The 17,510-nt window shown below is 56.9% G+C and overlaps 2 protein-coding genes across 2 annotated transcripts in view; one reads left to right on the top strand and one right to left on the bottom strand.

Annotated features, from left to right (window-relative positions):
• The window catches only part of C6H1orf226 (chromosome 6 C1orf226 homolog), a 17,113-nt gene extending 3,318 nt beyond the window's left edge, over nucleotides 1-13,795 (top strand). The window contains exons 2-3 of the mRNA XM_081825252.1: nucleotides 9,254-9,563; nucleotides 10,309-13,795. Of these exons, the coding sequence (XP_081681378.1) occupies nucleotides 9,254-9,563; nucleotides 10,309-10,777 (779 nt within the window). The 3' untranslated portion in view covers nucleotides 10,778-13,795. The remainder of the gene's footprint in view (nucleotides 1-9,253; nucleotides 9,564-10,308) is intronic.
• Nucleotides 2,692-5,239, bottom strand: SPATA46 (spermatogenesis associated 46). Its single transcript, XM_006738772.3, has 3 exons — nucleotides 5,137-5,239; nucleotides 3,782-3,895; nucleotides 2,692-3,218 (listed from the first exon to the last, which is right to left on the bottom strand). The coding sequence occupies exons 1-3, from the start codon at nucleotides 5,237-5,239 to the stop codon at nucleotides 2,692-2,694; spliced, it is 744 nt and encodes a 247-aa protein (XP_006738835.1).
• Nucleotides 13,796-17,510: the final 3,715 nt, after the last annotated feature.

The raw sequence follows: 17,510 nt of genomic DNA, 5'->3' as shown, positions 1-17,510 counted from the left end.
ACCCCTCCCCGGCCCAGGTTCTCTCACACCGCAGACGTCACTGGCATATAAGCAAGTTTTGAGTGCCTGAAAAAGTATGACATCATAGATGTTTCCAGCTGTAGCTAAAATCATCTAGATCATAAAATTTCACCGACTCCCTTGACTAAATGTCTGAAATACGCAATAGGTAGGATTCCGAACAACCCTGTTCCTAAAATGTCTATCGCAGAATCAAAATAGGCTGGTCCCCACACCTGCCCGCAAACATTGTGGTGCCCTTGCCCCTCGGCTCAGCGGAGTGGCGCTGGTTCCAGGGGACTTGGCTTTCCTGCCAGGAGGCGACACAAAACGGAGGAGGAAGGCTCGCGAGGGAGGAGTGTCAGAGAAACAGAAGCTGCAGGATCTCAAAAAGCCAACGTCATGGAAACCAGACCAGTTTGGCCAGAACGTTTAGCCCTCTCGAAGGCAGAGGGCTTGCCGGGCCTGGTGCTTTGTCAGGCCCGGCCGGGTCTGCAGGCAGGTTGAGAGGGTCCGATCAACCGGCTTCACGTGCCCTTTGCCCTTTTCTGAGTGATGGAACTGAGCCCCATTTTTCTCGTCTGTAAAATGGGGATAAAATAGACCAGATAAAGCGATAATGAAGAGTAAATGAGCTTGCATTTTACAAGCACCCAGCAGAGCGCCTGGCAGGGGCTCAGGGCACCATGGAGCTTGCCTTCCACTTGATTTGGGGGCGGGGGGATGTACCCACGTGGTCTGTGCATTTGTGGGCTGGGTGCGTTTTCTGTGTGCTGAAACTTTCCTCAGAACTCTGCACTGAGAAAGTTCCTGGGGGCCCCAATGATGCTATTAAATGTGTGAAAGGCAGAGAGCGCCCGTCCTCACACGAAACTTAAGCCCCTGCCAGGCAGCGGCTGGCACGTGCTGTGGTCCTTCTGCCCAGACCCCGGCTGTGGGATGGCTTTCTGTCTTTTTTAACGTGTTCTGTGTCCGCGACATGGACACCCTGGAGGAGGGAGTGTGGGTTGGGCAAAGGGCGTGAGGCCAGACAAGAGCCGATTCCTCCTGAATCTCCCACAGACCGAGGTAAGGCCACGAGGCCCCCACGTGAGCCCCTCCTTGTACTCCCTCCTCAAGGGCCCCACCAAGGGGACGCACGTGCACAGGGACACGTGTAGGGGAAGGTCTTCAAGGGGGTAGGTGGCTTTTCCATTTTGGAAAACAGGAAATCAGAATGAGGACGTGTCTGCCTCCTCCCCTGGGGGGTCCAGGGAGTGATGTCAGGGCTGTTTAGAGAGACCACCCACCCCCGAGTGGACAGGCTGGGACCCTCAGTTCAAGTACATTCTTGGACTCTGACTGCGTTGGTAGAGGGTGGGGAGAGAGTGAGTGGGGAAGGTTTTCTCGGCGTGGGACGTGACAGCATTTGAGGCCAGCCTCTCACAAAAGAACCGCAAATGATATTTTAGCAGGACAGCGATAAGCAGAAGCAGCTCTGCTAAACCAGAAAGCAGAGACCTCACTATAGGACCACTGGAAGGGCAAGGGGGAATCTTCCATTCCAACCTGTTGGCCAGCCAGTGGGGAGGCAGAGGTGAAGGGAGGGTTGATGCCGGGTCCCCCCACCCAGAGGAGATGCCCCATGGCAGTGAGAGGGTCCCTGGGGCATTAGGGAGACGAAATGAGAGGTAAATAAGGCCTAAAAATAAGAATGCTTAATAGCATTCAGCTTTTTTTTTTTAAACCACATAATGGGTAAAACAGATGTCTTCTCTGCATCCCTGATGTTCAGCCATGTTTCTGGGTCGGAGTTGGTAGTGAGGCTTGCTCAGAAATGGGATGACTGTCGGGCTTGCCTGCTGGTGCATTACTTGGTAATGAATGGGAAGCCGTGTTTTCACGTGTGTACCTGCCTACTTTGACATGACTCAACACAGCCAGGTAGAGCTGCCCTTGGGTCAGAAGCAAGTCTGGTGTGCTTCAGCAAGCATGCCCCTTCCAAGTGAAGGATTGTGTTGCACGGGGTGGGGGGTGGGCCCGGCCCTATGCACCTCTTTCCTGCCTTATGCGTGGGGGCGTGCAGTCCTCCCTGTTCCACCCCTCAGGAGATCTAACACCCGAGAAGCTTCCAGATGATGCAGGAAGCTTCCCTGTGCCCGTGGGAAAGGACGTTCATTCTCCTGCCCTCTGGGCGAGCCCTCCCCTCTGAGCGGGGTGTGGCAGGGACTGGTCACAGGGGGGCCAACCAGGAAGCCAGCGTCTTTGAGCAGCGTTCTCATGCTTGTGCTGCCCCAGAATCACCCGGAAGGCTGCCGAGAACCCGGACTGCCGGGCTACCCGCCAAGTTTCTGATTCAGTGAATCTGAGATGTCATTTCTCGCAAATTCCTGGGGGATGCTGACATTGCTGATCTGGGCACCTCACCTTGAAAAGCACCACTATAGAGGCTATTCTCAAACTTGACAAGGAGAGGGGAAGGAAAGGCGGGAGGGGCAGCGAGGGGGGCCTGCTGTGGCTAGGTAACCGTTCGCCAAAGGGGCACAGGATGGGGACCGGGAATGACCGCAGGTGGATCAGGGTGACCTCGAACTTGACAGAAGGCTGTAGCTAACTTTGGTTTATTGACATCTGTCTGGAGACACAACTAGGCTTTATCCCCTCTTTCCCTGAGATGTCCACTAACAGGACAGCTGCGGCCCTCCAGCCGGGCTACTTGAAGGCCTGGCAGCCACCCGAGGAGAGCCTGTCTCCCGGCCGGGCCTTCTGCTCCTTGCCCCAGAGGGTTTTGAGCTTGCGGTAGTACACCCTACAGCTGAAGCCCTCCCTGAAGCCCCCCTTGATGTGGCTCTTCAGGGAGTGCAGAGTGGGGTACATGCGGCAGCAGGCCGCACACTTGTAGCCGCTCTGCAGGGCCGGGTGCCACCTGGAGGCCGTGAGAATGTCCTGGGACGTGATGTAGTCCGTGGAGTCCAGGCCAGGCCTGGACTTCTTGGTGGCCTCTCGGGGGCAGGTGTTCTCCGGGGAGGAAGAGGACGAGCAGATGCTCTCAGCCAAGTCCTCCGGAAGGCAGCTGTCCCCCCTGCCCTCGTCCCGCTGCACCTCTGGGAAGCTGTAGGCCTCCAGGTGGCTCTCCGGGTCTGTGCACACAAAGTAGCTGTAAGGGGAGAACCAGGGCCGGTAGATGGTGCAGTTCCGCCTCAGCTGCTCCCCGTTCTGGGGGTCCCCCAAAATGCAGTCTGCAGAGGAAAGGGTGGGGTCTGAGCATGGAGAAGCAGAAAGGCAAGAGGTCAGGAGTCAGGCATGGCCTCGGGGTCCCTCCCCGCCCCCCCTCGACTGCGGGGCTGAGAGCAGGGGGGGAGTTGGGGTGGGGAGAGCCGCCTGAGGCCTGCCTTCCGGCTGCTCCCACAAATGGCAGTTTGATCTCTGGGGTGGAGACTCCACCGGCATTCACTAAGCCTCAGCATCCGTCACGTGCCGTGCTCCCTGCAGACACCTTGCCTCCACCCCTCTAAGGGTCGGCAGGTGGCTCAGCGAACAGCCAGCCCTCTGGCTTCCCAGCGCCCCTTTTCCACCGCCAATGGTCGTGGCCGTTTTTCCAGCCTCCCTGTCTGCCTGCAACAACCCACGGGGGCGGAAGCTGCCGTTTCACCCCAGCTCGGGAGACCGGCCTGTGGGGGTCTCCTGAAGGAAGGACCAGGAAGGAGAGGACCGGGGAGGAAATGGCACCCTTCCCGTCGGGGAGCAGCCCGTGCCCCTCTAGCTTCTCACAGGTGCCTGCCCAAGGCAGAGAAGGCCTCACCTGGAGAGAACCCCGTGTTCTGCACCCTGAGCCGGAAGGCGCTGCTGTGGTACTGGGCTGGCAGGGCCTGAGCTGGGCTGGCCGCCTCGGTGGGTAATGCAGTCTTTGCAATGTCTGGTTATGGAAGAAACGTGCTGGTGAGCTGCGCGAGGTTGGAGGTCCTCTTCTTGTTGGCCGCCCCCCCCCCAACATACCTAGAGGCTCTACCTTGGGACTTTATGACATTGCAAAGCTGAAGAAAAACAGTGCCCTCTTTTGCACCCAGATAAGCAGAACGATTCTGGGTGGCATCCTGGGGAATGCCAAAGGGGGTATTTTCGTTGAGATCTGGGAAAGATTCTCTCCAAGGGAGAATTTTAGATGCATACCAGATGATAGCTTTCTGCCTGGCCCATCCTTCTCTTGACCTTCCAGCAGCTCGCTCTGTGTGTGTGTGTGTGTGTGTGTATGTGTGTGTGTGTCTGTCTGTCTGTCTCTGCATTCTGCATTCCAGCCTCTGGGCTTGCTCTGGGATCCAGGGGAGGGAGTCTAGTCACGGACCACGTAGCTATCTTACATGGCCCCTTTGAGGATGAGAAGTCAGTTTCTCCAGTTGAAACATCTCCTGCCCACAGCCGGGGAGCGTTGAGGTGGACCCTAGCTGCGTGAACACCCTGATGACTGCTAACGCTTGGTAAAAAGCCAGCCTGCCTCAAATCCCAGAGTGGGACCAGAGCTCAGTTTGGGAAACCACCGTATGAGGTGGTTTCCTACAGACACATGGATGTTTCGGAGAGCTAGCTCCTGCGTAGAGGAGGCTTCTCAAGCTTTAATATGCATACTTCTCCAGGAACCACCTGGAGGCCTTGTTACCCACGCAGGTCCTGAGTCAGCAGGTCTGGGGGCAGCCTGAGAGTCTGCATTGCTAACAAGCTCCCAGGTGAGGCCGCCGTGGAGGCCCACAGACCACACTTGGAATAGCGAGTCCTCCGAGCATCTGCCTTGATTCCCTGCTATGCTCCTCAAGGACCCTGCCTCCTAGGTTCCTACTGAGGGGTTGGTGAGCCTGCCTCTTCTCCAGCTTGTCCAACCAGGGCTAAAACTAGCCCCTATTCTACATAGACAGTCACCTGAGATTCTAGAGGAAAAAAACAAAACTGGACAACAAGTGTTTTCCCCCATCCTTCCCTTGCCAGAAATGAATAAACAGCAGGAACTACTTACCATGAATGCAGCATTTTGAAAAATTATTTTCTCCCCATGTGTAATTTGCCTTTCTCACTAAATCGTAGTCCTGTAACATGATCTGGTAGAGTGCTCAATTAAAAGCTTCAAAAAAACCACATTTTTGTGGCCCTAGTGGCACCAGAGTTTACCTGGCAAGCTGGTGGCACGTGAGGACATAATGTCGGGAAAAGTGCTCAGGGCTGAGGAGGAGATTGGAGGTCCGGAAATGCTGAGGAGTGAGAAGTTCTCCATATTCTGACTACCGTAGGGTATGGAGATCACACATCTGCTCCCAAGAGGCTGGTTGGGTTGTCCAGATGATGAACATTCTGAGTGCAGTTGACATCACAAGAAGGCCCCATGATTCCACTCGCTGGCCAGGCTATCCCTTTCAAAGACGGATGGAGTCTTTTAAATTTTGGGGCTTGTCATTCCTCATTGGCCTGCCTCGATTGAGAATGCCCAGGGGGAAGGAAGCCTGTAGCAGAGATGTGACCGTGATGTAATCTGTTGACCCCGCCCCATTGATCTTTGGTGTCCTTTCTATGTCCTTGCTGACACACCCAGTTCTGGGGACCTCTGTCCTCTCTGAATAAGCTGCTCGCTTGGCTTCTCCTTCATCTGCCTCACCTCTGCCATCTGCCATCAGATGTTTTTGTTCTTTCCGCTTTGAAGTTTGGGGTATAATTTTTACGTTTTCTTTGGAAATCATTTCAAAGTGACAAAAAGTTGAAAGCTAAAATCAGCTTCCGTGTATTCTGTATCCAGGTTTTCCTATTGTTAACATTTTACCCCTTTCGCTTTGTCAATTCGCCTCCCTCTGCCCCCTACTTGGTTTGCGGAGCTATTCCAAGGTAAGTTACAAGCATCATGTCCCTTTGTGCCTAAATGCTTCAGTGTGCACTGCCTAAGAGTAGGGACCAGATAATGTTTTAAATGGTCGGTGCTGTGTATTTTTAGCGAATGACTAAAACACAAAGGGCGGCTTACTCAACACCATTGTGCTCCTTCTAAGCAGTTTGCCGGGGAGACTGAACTCCAGAGCGGCCAGGTTGCCTCTCGTCTCTGCTTCGCTTCTGTCCTGTCCCAGCCTAGCCGGCTGGAGGGCTGTGGAGTAAGGGTGAAAGGTGATCGTGCCACTTTGAAGATAAGCCCCGCTCTAGAGCGTCACAACAGGGGCAGACTAGGTACATAGAGTGCATTTGATCTAAATGCGCGTCTGCTTGGGCTGCGGGGAAAGATGTGGCCTGGCCGTGGAGCACGTGCAGGTGCGAGTGGGCTTCTGGGTGTGAGAGCCTGGAGTCGTTGTCCTGTTGGGATCCGCCCGCGGGACTTCAGCGTTGCAGGACAGGGTGGAGAACCTCACTGCCTCCCCAGAGCCCGGCTTAGAAGCTTAGAAGGCGTTGGAATTTAATGACACCATGGGCTTTGGCAGCCTTGAGGGTATTGGCGATTTGATTTGGCCCCTGCGGTGCAGAGGAAGATCCTGGGGTCCGGGGAGTTGGCGTGTGTGAGTTCTTACCCCCCTCTGCTGTTAGTGACTTGTGCAGCGTTAGGCAAACCTCCCTGCCACCGTGTCCACCTCTTTTGTTCATTTAATGGTTGGAATGGGTGAACATCTCCCTGGTGTAAAATCAGGTGATTTGTGTGCAGAAATGGGACAGGAGAGTAATGAGCGTGTGCACACGGAACCCAGAAGATTTTGAATTTCATCCTGCGGGTGTGGGGGGCGGTCATTGAATTCTTCCCGCTGCCAGCTTGGGAACTTCCGCTAGACTGCCTGTAGAGGGGGCTCAAAATGTTGGGGAACACATGGGAAGCTGCGTCAGAGCCTGTTTGTAGAGTTTTTAAAAACAAGACACTTTCGGTCTAGGTATTGAAGAGTTCGTGGGAACCTGGTTGTCCAGGGTTGGTGATATTCCTGGCAGCAGTCCTGCTGTCTTGCCTGTCACGCTCTCCCGGTACGTTGCTGCTGGTGGCCCGGGCAGGAGGTGACACTCCCAAAGTGGTCGGCCACTACATAAAATGTGTCTCTCTCTTGTTTGCTTCCCACCTGCTTTCCGAGCCCCTTTCTCGGACAGGTAAGAGACCATCTTCCTTATGGACGACTTATGTCACAGATGCTTGGCTTTGCTCGGATGTGTGCATGTGGGGGGTGCTGCGGGGTGGACCACCAGGTCAGGGTCTCATGGTTTTTCTTTCCATCATCGCCATTACGTTCCGAACCACCCCGCATCTAGTCCAAAGGGAGGGACGGAGTGTGCAGGTCGTTAGTGCCACCAGCAGGAAAGGGGCTCCTGGCACATCCTTCCGGTGTGGAAATGAAGGAGGCCCCCCGCCAGAGTCCCACTTCTGAGACAAGAGCAGTTGCTCCCGGGCTGACCTCAAGAGAGGAGGTTATGACTGGCTTTCATAAATGGAAAAAGGCTCGGGAACAGTTCTCTACACTGTCCGCCCATAATGTGGTCAAGTTTTAAGTATTCCTATAAAAAGCCAATTCAATTAAGCCAAACTTACTAAATGCCGACTCTTGCGCCAGGCCCTATGCTGAGCACTCCAGAAAGTAAAAAAAAAAAAAAAAAAATCACTCAGATGCTGCATCCCCTCGAGGAGCTCACCATTTCATCATCGAGCCAAGGTGTGTTTGCCAGAAAGACTTAGGGAATTGTAAAGAACGCACAGGATAGGTTATCTTTAAATTACTTACGAATTCAGCATAGACGTTCGCAAGGGCAGTTTTTCAAATAAGAGGAGCTCACAATTCACAAGTCACTTAGGGTTTTGTTGTTGTTGTCGCTTACACTTTCAGAAAGGAGCACGTCTACACTGTAGATTTCGCTTGAAACCAATAAGGAGACCACCACGGATATATCTGAGCCAGGAAGTGGGGGGGATCTGCCTTCCCCAGCGAACCTCTGTAGAACATTTGCCCTGGTTTCGCAGTGGCATGGATATACTTGCTGGTTTGGGGGGGAAAGAGTTGAATGCTTTCATTGCAAAGGGCTTCTCTGCAGATTTTATGATTAAAGAAAAAACTCGAGGGATACGAGACGCGATAGGGAAAGTATGCTGAAGTGGATGGTGATGTGGCGAGATAGAGCTCTTAGCCGAGTCAGAGGAGCTGATAACCCCGCTGGGGGCTGGGCTGGAAGTCCTGCTAGGCTGGCGTGGCCACACCCGGAGCCCAGGCTGCCTCAGCCGGTCAGCTCTGTGCCCCAGACCCCAGGGCTCTTCTAACCCAGTTCCCTAGCACGGCCCCCGCCATGGTGCCTTCCCTGTGTGTACGACAGACGTGCAGACCTGGGGGTGGGGTTCATCCGCTCCTCTCCCCACAGCTTCCTGCTGCCGCCCAAAGACCTTTACAATAGGGCTTCTCTAGCTAGTTGGTGCAGGGGGGATATGTCTGTTGCAACCACGGTAAAGGGAGATGCATCCGCTCTGGCGGGGGGCTCTGCAGTGGAGGGCAGAGGGAGCTACTTTATGCCAAGTTCAGCAGAAGAAGCAGCACACCCCAACCTCACGTACTCTTGCGAAGGCTCAGCGGGAATAGGCACTTAGAGGGGTAGATCCCCCAGATCGACAGAACATCTGGAGTAGTTGATAAGGACAGAAACCTCACGTGTGCTTCCAAGGCCCCAGAATGGATCTGGCTCCTTGGAGGACTGAGCTTGACTTCCAGGTGGGGGAGGACGCCCTGGTACAAGCGTGTGGACGGTGTGGCCTAAAGCCCTGAGCACCGGTCGTTCTGGTGACAAACCTTAGAGCTATGATTTTGGCCTCTACAATTCTCCCATCTGCAGAATGGGTCTGGCAGTTTGAGAGATTTATTGAGCACCTACTGTATACCAGACCAGGCTAGCCGTTAAAGCTTCGGCCCCAGTGCTGACGTCCGCTCAGCTTGTGTTCACAACGAGAGAAAAATACCATAGTTCATGACTTCTTCAGTTTTTCTTCAGAGGGTTTGGTGACCCCAAGGTCAGGGGTCAAGCCAGGAGTCGAGGAGGCAGGTTTAAAGGGATAAGTTCGGTTGAAGTGACAGGTTTGTGGCTCGAGCTTGTCCCCGATGAACCAGGCGGGGCAGAACTGGAATTGCTGGTCCCACATCCCATCAGGAAAACCCGACCGGGAGGGTCAAGAGTACCTCTGCTGGTGCTCTCCTGAATGTTACCAAAGCCTCGGGAAGTGACAGCGGTGGGTGTGCTGTAAGGGCAAGAGGCAGAGGGACCCGCCCCCGCTCACCGTGTCCGTCTTCCCCTCTGTTTGCAGTGGACCACGGCGTGTTTGAGAACTTAAACACGGCCCACGCTCCGAAGCTGCAGCCCAGCTGCTCCTTCCCCCACTTGTCCAGGCTGGCGACCCCCAGCTCTGCTGCCCCGGGGCCGGTGGAGCCCGACGGGCCGGGACTCTGGGTGGGCAGCAGCCAGCACCTCAAGAACCTGGGCAGAGCCGTGGGGGCCAAAGTCAATGACTTCCTGCGGAGGAAAGAGCCCTCGAGCCTGGACGGTGCGGGCGCCATGGAGATCAACAGGACCGCGGGGGCCCGGCTGGCCGGCGGAGTCGCCGGCGAGGAGGAGAGGTAAGTGCGGGGGGCGGGCCTGCCAAGCTCCGGGATGAACCCAGAGAGCAGCCCCGAGCTGGGGACATGAGCTCATCCTGCGGAGAACAGGGCTGGGCCGTGTCCCTGGTTGCTGGCTGCCACCCGGTCACCACGGCCAAGGTTTACTGAGCACTGTCTGGTGTCTGCAAACGCCGGGCCACACGCCCCCCCAACCCTTGCAGCGGCCCTGAGGTGGATCAGGTGGTTCCCGTCTTGCACAGAACCAAGTTCAGAGGGGTAAGGTGAGGAGCTTCAGGTTACGAAGTTAGGAGTGGGCGGAGCTGGAGTCGAACCCGGCATCGCCTGAAGCTCCCTGGGTGGATTCTAACCCAGCCACACCTTCGAGCCACTGCCCTGCTGGTGGTAGTGGAGGAATGTGGGTGCCCGTGGGACCCACAGGGGCAGGGGAGGGAGAAGCCCGCTGGGGCCACCAGGTCCCTTCCAGGCCTTGTTTTCACCACCCGCTGTGCTCCTCAGCTGGTACTGTCCCCCATAGCTCATCTGTGGTCCCAGCGGCGACACCAGCCCCGGGGGGGGGGGGGGCGGCAGGGGGCGGCAGGGCAAAAGCCAGCGGTGCTCCAGCCGCCACAGCCCACACAGCAAACCGAGGATGAAGCCCCAGCAGGAAAGCGCTTGCTGGGTGGGGGAGCTAGGGAAGCAAGGATCGGGGCGCTGGGTCTCGCCATCCTTAGAGCACGCGTGCCTGTCGTCATCAACCCCACAGGTCAGCCCCGCAAGAAGCATTCCCTCGACTGGACCCCCCGCCCCCCATCGCCAGGAAGCGAACCCCTCGGGCCCTGAAGACCACGCAGGACATGCTGATTTCATCACAGCCCGTCCTAAGCAGCCTGGAGCATGGGACAGAGCTGTGTCCTGGGCAGCCCCAGGATACCCTTCCCCCTGCCCAGCCGGAGCCCCCCGTGGAAATGGCAGATAGGGGCGAGGCTCTGCCCAATGGAGAAGTTTCCCCGTCTGTACCTGACCTGATTCACCAGGATGGCCAGGACGAGCCCAAGCTGAAGATGACTGAGTGCCGAAGGGCCTCGTCCCCTGGCCTCCTCGAGAGGAACGGCCTCGGACTCAGCCCCATCCACCTGGCCCCGCCACTGGGGGCAGGCAGCCCCCCTCCTCGGGCACGGACCTCCAGCCTTGACAATGACGGCCGGCACCCAGACCTGCTCTCCTTTGAGTAGGGCCTCTCCTCCCTGCCAAGCACCCCCCTTCCCCTCGGCCATCTCCTTCCCTGGTATCTCTTGCCCCCCAGCTCTGCGTGCCCTTTGCCCCCTTGTGCAGAGATCAGCAGAGAGCCAGTCCCCCTGTGTGGGCTGTACAGGGCCAAGAGTCCCTCAGTCATCCTCGTTAAAGGCTCGTGTTCCATAAGCTCCTCTGGGTGCCGGCCGCAGCCCCGGGGTGTTGGAGCCCCTCTACTCCCAAGCTGCCCTGACTTCCCACTGGACCCCAGGGCCACCAGCCCGGGATGAAGGCTCCTGCCAGCCTCCCACACGCTGCCTGTGCCCCTGCCCCTCTCCCTCCGTTCCCTGGTTCGTTTCTCCTGTCTCGGGGGCGGGGGGGGGGGGTGGGCGGTGGCAATCCGGCTGGTGGGGAATGATGGGTTTGGCGGATGATGGGCTCAGACCTGGAAAGCTGCATTCCCTGAGTGCCGCCCAGCCACTGTTCTCCCGGTCCCAAGACCGCGGAGGCCCCAGGTGGTTGCCTTGCCTCTGCCCTCTGGGTGTGGGCCAGAGGGGACACCAGGCCTGAGACCCAGAGGCAGCCAGGTCGCCGGGGGCTCTCGGGGTGTTTCCTGTCTGGCCATTTGGGGAATGTGCCAAGCTCCCTGGGACAGGGCACAGAGCCAGCCACTGAGGAGGCACTGGGGGAAAGGGGTACAACCCGCCACGCGTGGGCTCCCTGCGCAGAAGGGGAGGCCGGGCCACCCCTGCTGTGTGAAGACGGGGCTGGGCAGGCCCCAGCAGAAGCAGCACAGCAGATCATCATCTCGCTTGGGGGCAGGGCCCATGACTTGGTGTCCAGGTGGCTGGCCTTGAGAACCTGGAGCCGAAGTCGTGGAGAAGACAGGATGAGGACAGAGCAGCCACCGGGGCGGGGGGGCGGGGGCAGAGCGGCTTTTCAGGGACCAGCCCACGGCCTGAAATGAGGCAGATGTGGGGTCCGGGTGTGGTAAGTGCCAGAGCCGGGGTGACGGATGTGAGACTGGGATGTGGCAGGAGCCGTGGGGCAAACTACCTCTCACCAGGCAGGAGGGGCTTTGCTCTTGTGCTGGAATGGCCTGTGTCTCCCGCGAGGGCCCTCTGCCCTGCCTTTCCCCTGCCCGGGTGCTGCATGGTCCTCTCTGCGTCCCGGCCTTCCGGATCCATGTCGGGACCGACCCTCCTGGGTTAACGCACTTTTATGTTCCTCTCTCCCACCAGGGCTCCTGTCATGCTGTCTTCCTGTGGCCAGGAGACCCTGTCGGGGGGTGATCCCAACCCTGGGGGCCTTTGCAGCAAGAAGAGAACCTCCCTTTTGTTGAACAGGGCGGCCGGCTCCCCAGGAGAAGGCTGGCATGGCACATCCAGCCGTGGCAGGCCGGTGGGCAGTCTTCCTCCTGGGACTCCTGCGGCCTCCCCTTTTCTGTCCACTCAGCTCCCCGTGCCCCCCAATACTGCTCACTTCCCACTTCATCCTGTCACCCAGTTCCTGCTCCCCTCCCCCACCCCAACCTCTGCCGCATGAAACATCCAAGCAAACTCCTCTGGACCCGGAGCCTGGTCGGGGGTGGGCTCGCCAGGGTGCCGGCTGCCCTTCCTGCATTCTTGCTTCTGCAGCCTTCCCGCCCCATCTCGCGCCCCATCTCCCATTGCTCCGGAAGGCCAGGCTGCACCGCGTGCTCCCAGCAAAGCCTCGGCTCCCTTCCCTGAGGGGCTGCGCAGGCCGGGCACCCTGCCGGCCGGGGTGCAGTGGGCAGGGCAGCTACTGAAGGTCTAGTTCCTGCTGCCTTCCTCCAAGGACATCACAACGATATGATCTCTAATCATATCAGAAGTTCTCAGGACTAGCATTTGGAAGCCTGTGAGTTCTCCCAGAACGGCTTGGAGTTCTGCACCCAACACAGCGCTGGGGATGGGGGCAGAAAACCTAAAGATGTGTGCTGGGAACTTCCACGCCAGAAGCTCGGTTTGCTTCTCTGGCGGGAAACCTAGCAGAGCCTTGCCCCCCTGGGGCTCCTGCCTCAGAGATCAGGGTGGCCCTGGCCAGGTGACGTGGCAGCCGGTCATGCAGAGAGCTGGCGCGCCCAGGGTTGGCTTAAGCACCCTGCTCTCCATGCCATACCCAGCCGCTGCTGAGGTCCTGGTCCTGAGACTCGGAGGTTAGCCCAGGGATCCCAGGTCATCCCAGGACCATCGCCAGGATGACGCTGGAGTTCCTCAGACTAGTGTCTGATGCTGAACGAGGGCCCGCGTGGGACCCTGCTCCAGTCTTTGGCCTCTCTATGATCTCCACCCCGGCCGTCGTCCTCCCTCGTTTGGGGGGATGCTGCCACCTGGGGGAGGGGGGCTCGAGCCTGAGGTCCCGTCCTGGATGCAGCAGATACCGCCTGGTGCTAGGGGCTGAGTGCTGCCCCAGGCAGCAGCGATGACAACATCTAGTCCCTCCGAGGGCCTGGGCTCTGCCCGGCTTCCCGTCTGTCTCAGCAGCCTGACCTCCCTGTGAAAACAGCCTGGGAGCCACTGCCCCCACCCCAACACCTCATAGTCCAGCTTCTCTGGGAGCTTGGCCCTGGGTGGCCTGGTCGACACAAGGGCAGGATAATGAGGAGCAAAGGACCCAGTTTCTGGGTCTGCATAAGGAAGCTGGGGGCGCAGAGTCTCTTCCCTCCCTGTTAGCCCCACAACCCCGCTGTATCCCCCTGGTCAGCACGTATTCTTCCCCTGATAAATCACAGGTGAGCTTCCAGAACCTGGCAGGAGGGTGGTGCGTTCCCCTGCACAGAGCAAAACTTATCTGTGTGATGTACGTGGACGGTATGAAGACAAACATGCTTATGGTCCATCGGCTTTGAAAGAACAAAGAGTTTGGTCCCAGTCTGGGAGAGGAAGATTACAGATCTATTCTGAGTATGAGTATTTTCTAGAGATTTTATATTTATATTTTTAGTAGTGTTCTGGTAGAAGGAAACTGCAGAATAAAACAATCTGGTTTGGTTTTGCCGGTTTGGTTTTGGTTTCTCCAGACTGATGGGAAGTGGATGGTTTTCTCGAGGCTGGCTTGTTGCGTGGAGAGCATTGGCATTTTGGGTTAGAAGCCTGGACTGGTGAGACAGAGGTCGAAACCTGAGGCAGGTGGGCACTGCCTGCTGACCCCCCACCTGAGGCCCTTGGGGGAAGTGATCTCAGGTTGTCCCCCTAACTGGCTGGCCACTAAGGGTCCCTCTCCCAACCTGAGCGTCATGGGGCTGTTTCAGGGGCAACATGATGGACGTGCATAAGCCCCTCCTCCTCAGGAGGACATGCAAATGGACCCCTGGATTGGCCTCCAGATTACCCTGGGGTGCAGCCCTCTTCCCCCGAGGAGGGGACGGGGCTGTGCGTGTGCATACAGACCTTCTTCAGAGGGACTGGAGCTGCTGACAGAGGTCCTTCCCCGCCCTGGGGCGACTCGAGGCTCAGTGCTCACTTATTGGGAGACTGTGGCTTGGAGCAGCGCAGGCCCGAAGCCTTGCTGCCCCCAGGCCGGTGTCGGACCCAGGGACCCAGAGGACTCACACAGCTGAGAATCGGCCAGGCCTCTAACCACCTGAAAAGGGAGGAAGTGGAGAATCGAGGGGGGGGGGCGGGCAGGAAAAGAGGTCTTCGTTCTGTTCACAGAAGCCATACACATTTTTAAAGGGGGAAGGATGGGGCCTTTCTGTCCAGCTCTCTGTCCTTTGCTGCTGCAGGGGGTGGGGGGGTGGATTCTACAGTTCAGCATGCGGGGTCCCAGGCTGCACATCTGAAATGCCTTGGGCAGGAGGCCCCAGCCTTTCCTCATCGAACTCCACTCTTAGTTTCTCAGAGGAAGTGCAAGAAGACCATGGTGCCCGAAGGGCCGGCTTGCTCCGTGGTGGGGTGCAGCACATTGTTCTGGAAAGGCAGGAGAAACGCAGACACCAGTCCACCACATTCCACGCATAGGGGGAAAGCATTGAAGTTACTTACAATAGCAAACTTTTCTTTAAGTCTAAGCTCCAGCGACTATTCTTCAGGTAACTTTTCCCATTGGTTGGCTCCTGGATGGGCTTCTGCAGGCATTCAGGTGTGAAATGTGCCTTTCACATGCCTTTCTTTTCCACTGTGATGCAAAGTAGTGATTTGGGGCGAAGATCAAATATGGAAAATGGCAGCATAAAAATATTTCTTCTGAGGAAACTTGTAAGTGTAAAAACGGATGTGCATATGTCACTCTTTTTTTTTTTTTTAAAGATTTTTTATTTATTTATTTATTCATTAGAGACAGAGAGAGAGAGGCAGAGGGAGAAGCAGGCTCCCCGCCTAGCAGGGAGCCCGATGCGGGACTCGATCCCAGGACCCTGGGATCATGACCTGAGCCGAAGGCAGACGCTTAACCATCTGAGCCACCCAGGCGCCCGTGCATATGTCACTCTTAACGCAGTGCTCTACGCTGAGCTGATGGTCTAGAAAGCGAGGTACAAAGATGCCTTTATTCAGACAACGTATCCGAGCCCCTCCAGGAGCCGAGTGCTGTCTGGTGCACAGTGGTAGCCTGGTGGGAAAGGGCTACCTGGTTCTCTCTCTCCATGTCAGCAAGGGGTGAGGACACTGCAGAGTCCGTGGTCCTGTGACGAACAGGCTATGTCAGCAGGATATCAAAATACAGCCGAAGCACCAAAGGGGATGTGATAAATTTCAACTGGTTGTGTTTCCCCTCAGAGCTTAATCTTACAGTAACTGCAGAAGAAAAGCAACAAAGCAGAGGTCATCAAGAAAGCCACTTCATTCCTGAAGTGTGTGCATGGGCTGGCGGGAACCCCAGTTGGTATTCGGAATTACTGGAATCCGCTAATCCAGGAGGGCACCTCAGATGCTGCTTGGAACTCTGAGAATGCCTTTCTGGTTCAATTTGCTCTCGGGCTTTGGAATTCCCTTCAGGTCAGCGAATCCTGGGAGTGTTCTAGAACGCTCTGTGCTTTAACTCCCTGTCCTGTCCACCCCTGTCTCTACCACCAGCTTTGCAGTCCGGCTGGCAGCCGGGATGACTCGGCAATGGTTTATCTTTGAGATGGGGGCCCTTAGGGTCCCCTGGGCTTCACTAGGCAAGCAGCATGTGGGGTGCCCCCATGCAGAGCTCCCCCTGCGCTCCCCTGGAAGCAGGAACAAGTAATTAAGTCTGCACAAAGAAATTCAGCCCCCGTAGATGACTCCCTGCCTCCCCCCGGACAGTGTCCTGCATGCAGATGGCATCTGGTGTCTTTCATCTCTCCCACAGAGCTGCCCTCGGGAAAGTTTCATTTAGGTTGTTCGGGGAAGCATCTCGGAGAGCTTTGCCCCTCAGCGCGTCCCCCTCCCCGCTGCCCTTCACATGGGGACACGCCGTGAGAGCCCAGAGCCCCCAGCACCGACTAATGAGAAAATGCCTCCGCGCTGGGTATCTAGGGCTCGTCTCTCCGCAGACACAAATCCTCTTTGTGTCCAGCTTATCTCCAGCTGCTGCCACGGTAAATAGTCCAACTCGAGGGAGCCCGGGCTAGCCCTATCCCACGGAACGAATCCCTCGGTCACTGCCCACACAGCCAGCGGAGCAAGCTTGAGGGATGCTGAAAGACCACCTCAGACGCACTGGGCTGCTTTCTCTCTCGTGGGAGGTGCCTGAGGGATGTGCCCGTTGCAAGACTAGGAAGCAGGGCCAGCATTTTCTCCTTGGAAATGGCCAGAAAGGAAAAAAAAAAGAAAGCAAGCAAGAAAGAAAAAGCAACACCCCCCCGCCCCCCAACGAACTGCAACTGATTTTGTTTTGTTTTTACTATTTAAACAGCCGTTTTCAGGGCCATTTGCTACCTTCTTCCTTAAAGCACCGTCCATGTTTCCCACCTTAGCTTTTCTGGATTCCTGTGTGTTCGCTAACTCCTGTCAGTCTGGTGGTTAAGCCCAGAGGAGTGTTTGGCTCCCTTCGAGGGCTAACTCACGGCCACTTGTAGGATGTTCCCTGTGGTATGTGGGTCCAGGCCACAAGGAGGTCTGTAGAGGAGCAGCTGGCCTTCCAAGGTGGAGGGAAGAGAGCCCCATGGGCACTGTGACCGGCTCGCAGCTCCAGCCTCTGAGCCCCCTCTGCATCCTGAGCCCCGGGGGACAGACCCAGCTGCTGGAGAGGAGAGCTCGGAACCAGTCTGGATTACCCATCTTTGTACTACCTTCCCAGCCTTCTCCAGGTATCTGCTAAATTCTGTTTCTATCCACCATCCTTGCTCAATTTGAGTCCTGGGTCCTCTCTGCCAAGAACTGTCAGTCTTTGCAGCAGACCTGGAGAATTTTCGTTAGGCCGGGCCAAGGGAGGACATTTTCGAGGAGCTGGGTCTTCCAGACAGGGGGTGGAGGCCGTGGGAAGTGTAATAAAGCTGAAGGATGTGGTGGGGTTGGCGGCCCCACCCATGCCTCGCCCCAAGACCTTGCTCATCACCCAGCGGAGATGTGGGTGGTACGCTGTGAGGAGCCCCCCACCCAGCCCACCTCTCCAGCTTCCTCTCCTACTACTGCCTCTGTGCCTCAGGACCCCAGCCCCCCACATGCTCAGAATTGCTTCTGTGACTTTGTTCAAGGCCGTCCATCTGCCTGGTCCCTCTCTGCCCGCCTTTCTCTCTCCTCTGACTTGGCCAGGCTATCTTAATGAATCCTTCACATTTCAGCTCAGGCGTCCCTTCCTTCGGGAGTC

This window comes from Leptonychotes weddellii, chromosome 6 (assembly GCF_054177405.1).
Source record: "Leptonychotes weddellii isolate Sample4059 chromosome 6, ASM5417740v2, whole genome shotgun sequence".
Taxonomy (NCBI): Eukaryota; Metazoa; Chordata; class Mammalia; order Carnivora; family Phocidae; genus Leptonychotes; species Leptonychotes weddellii.
This window is presented reverse-complemented; position numbering and strand designations above follow the sequence as displayed.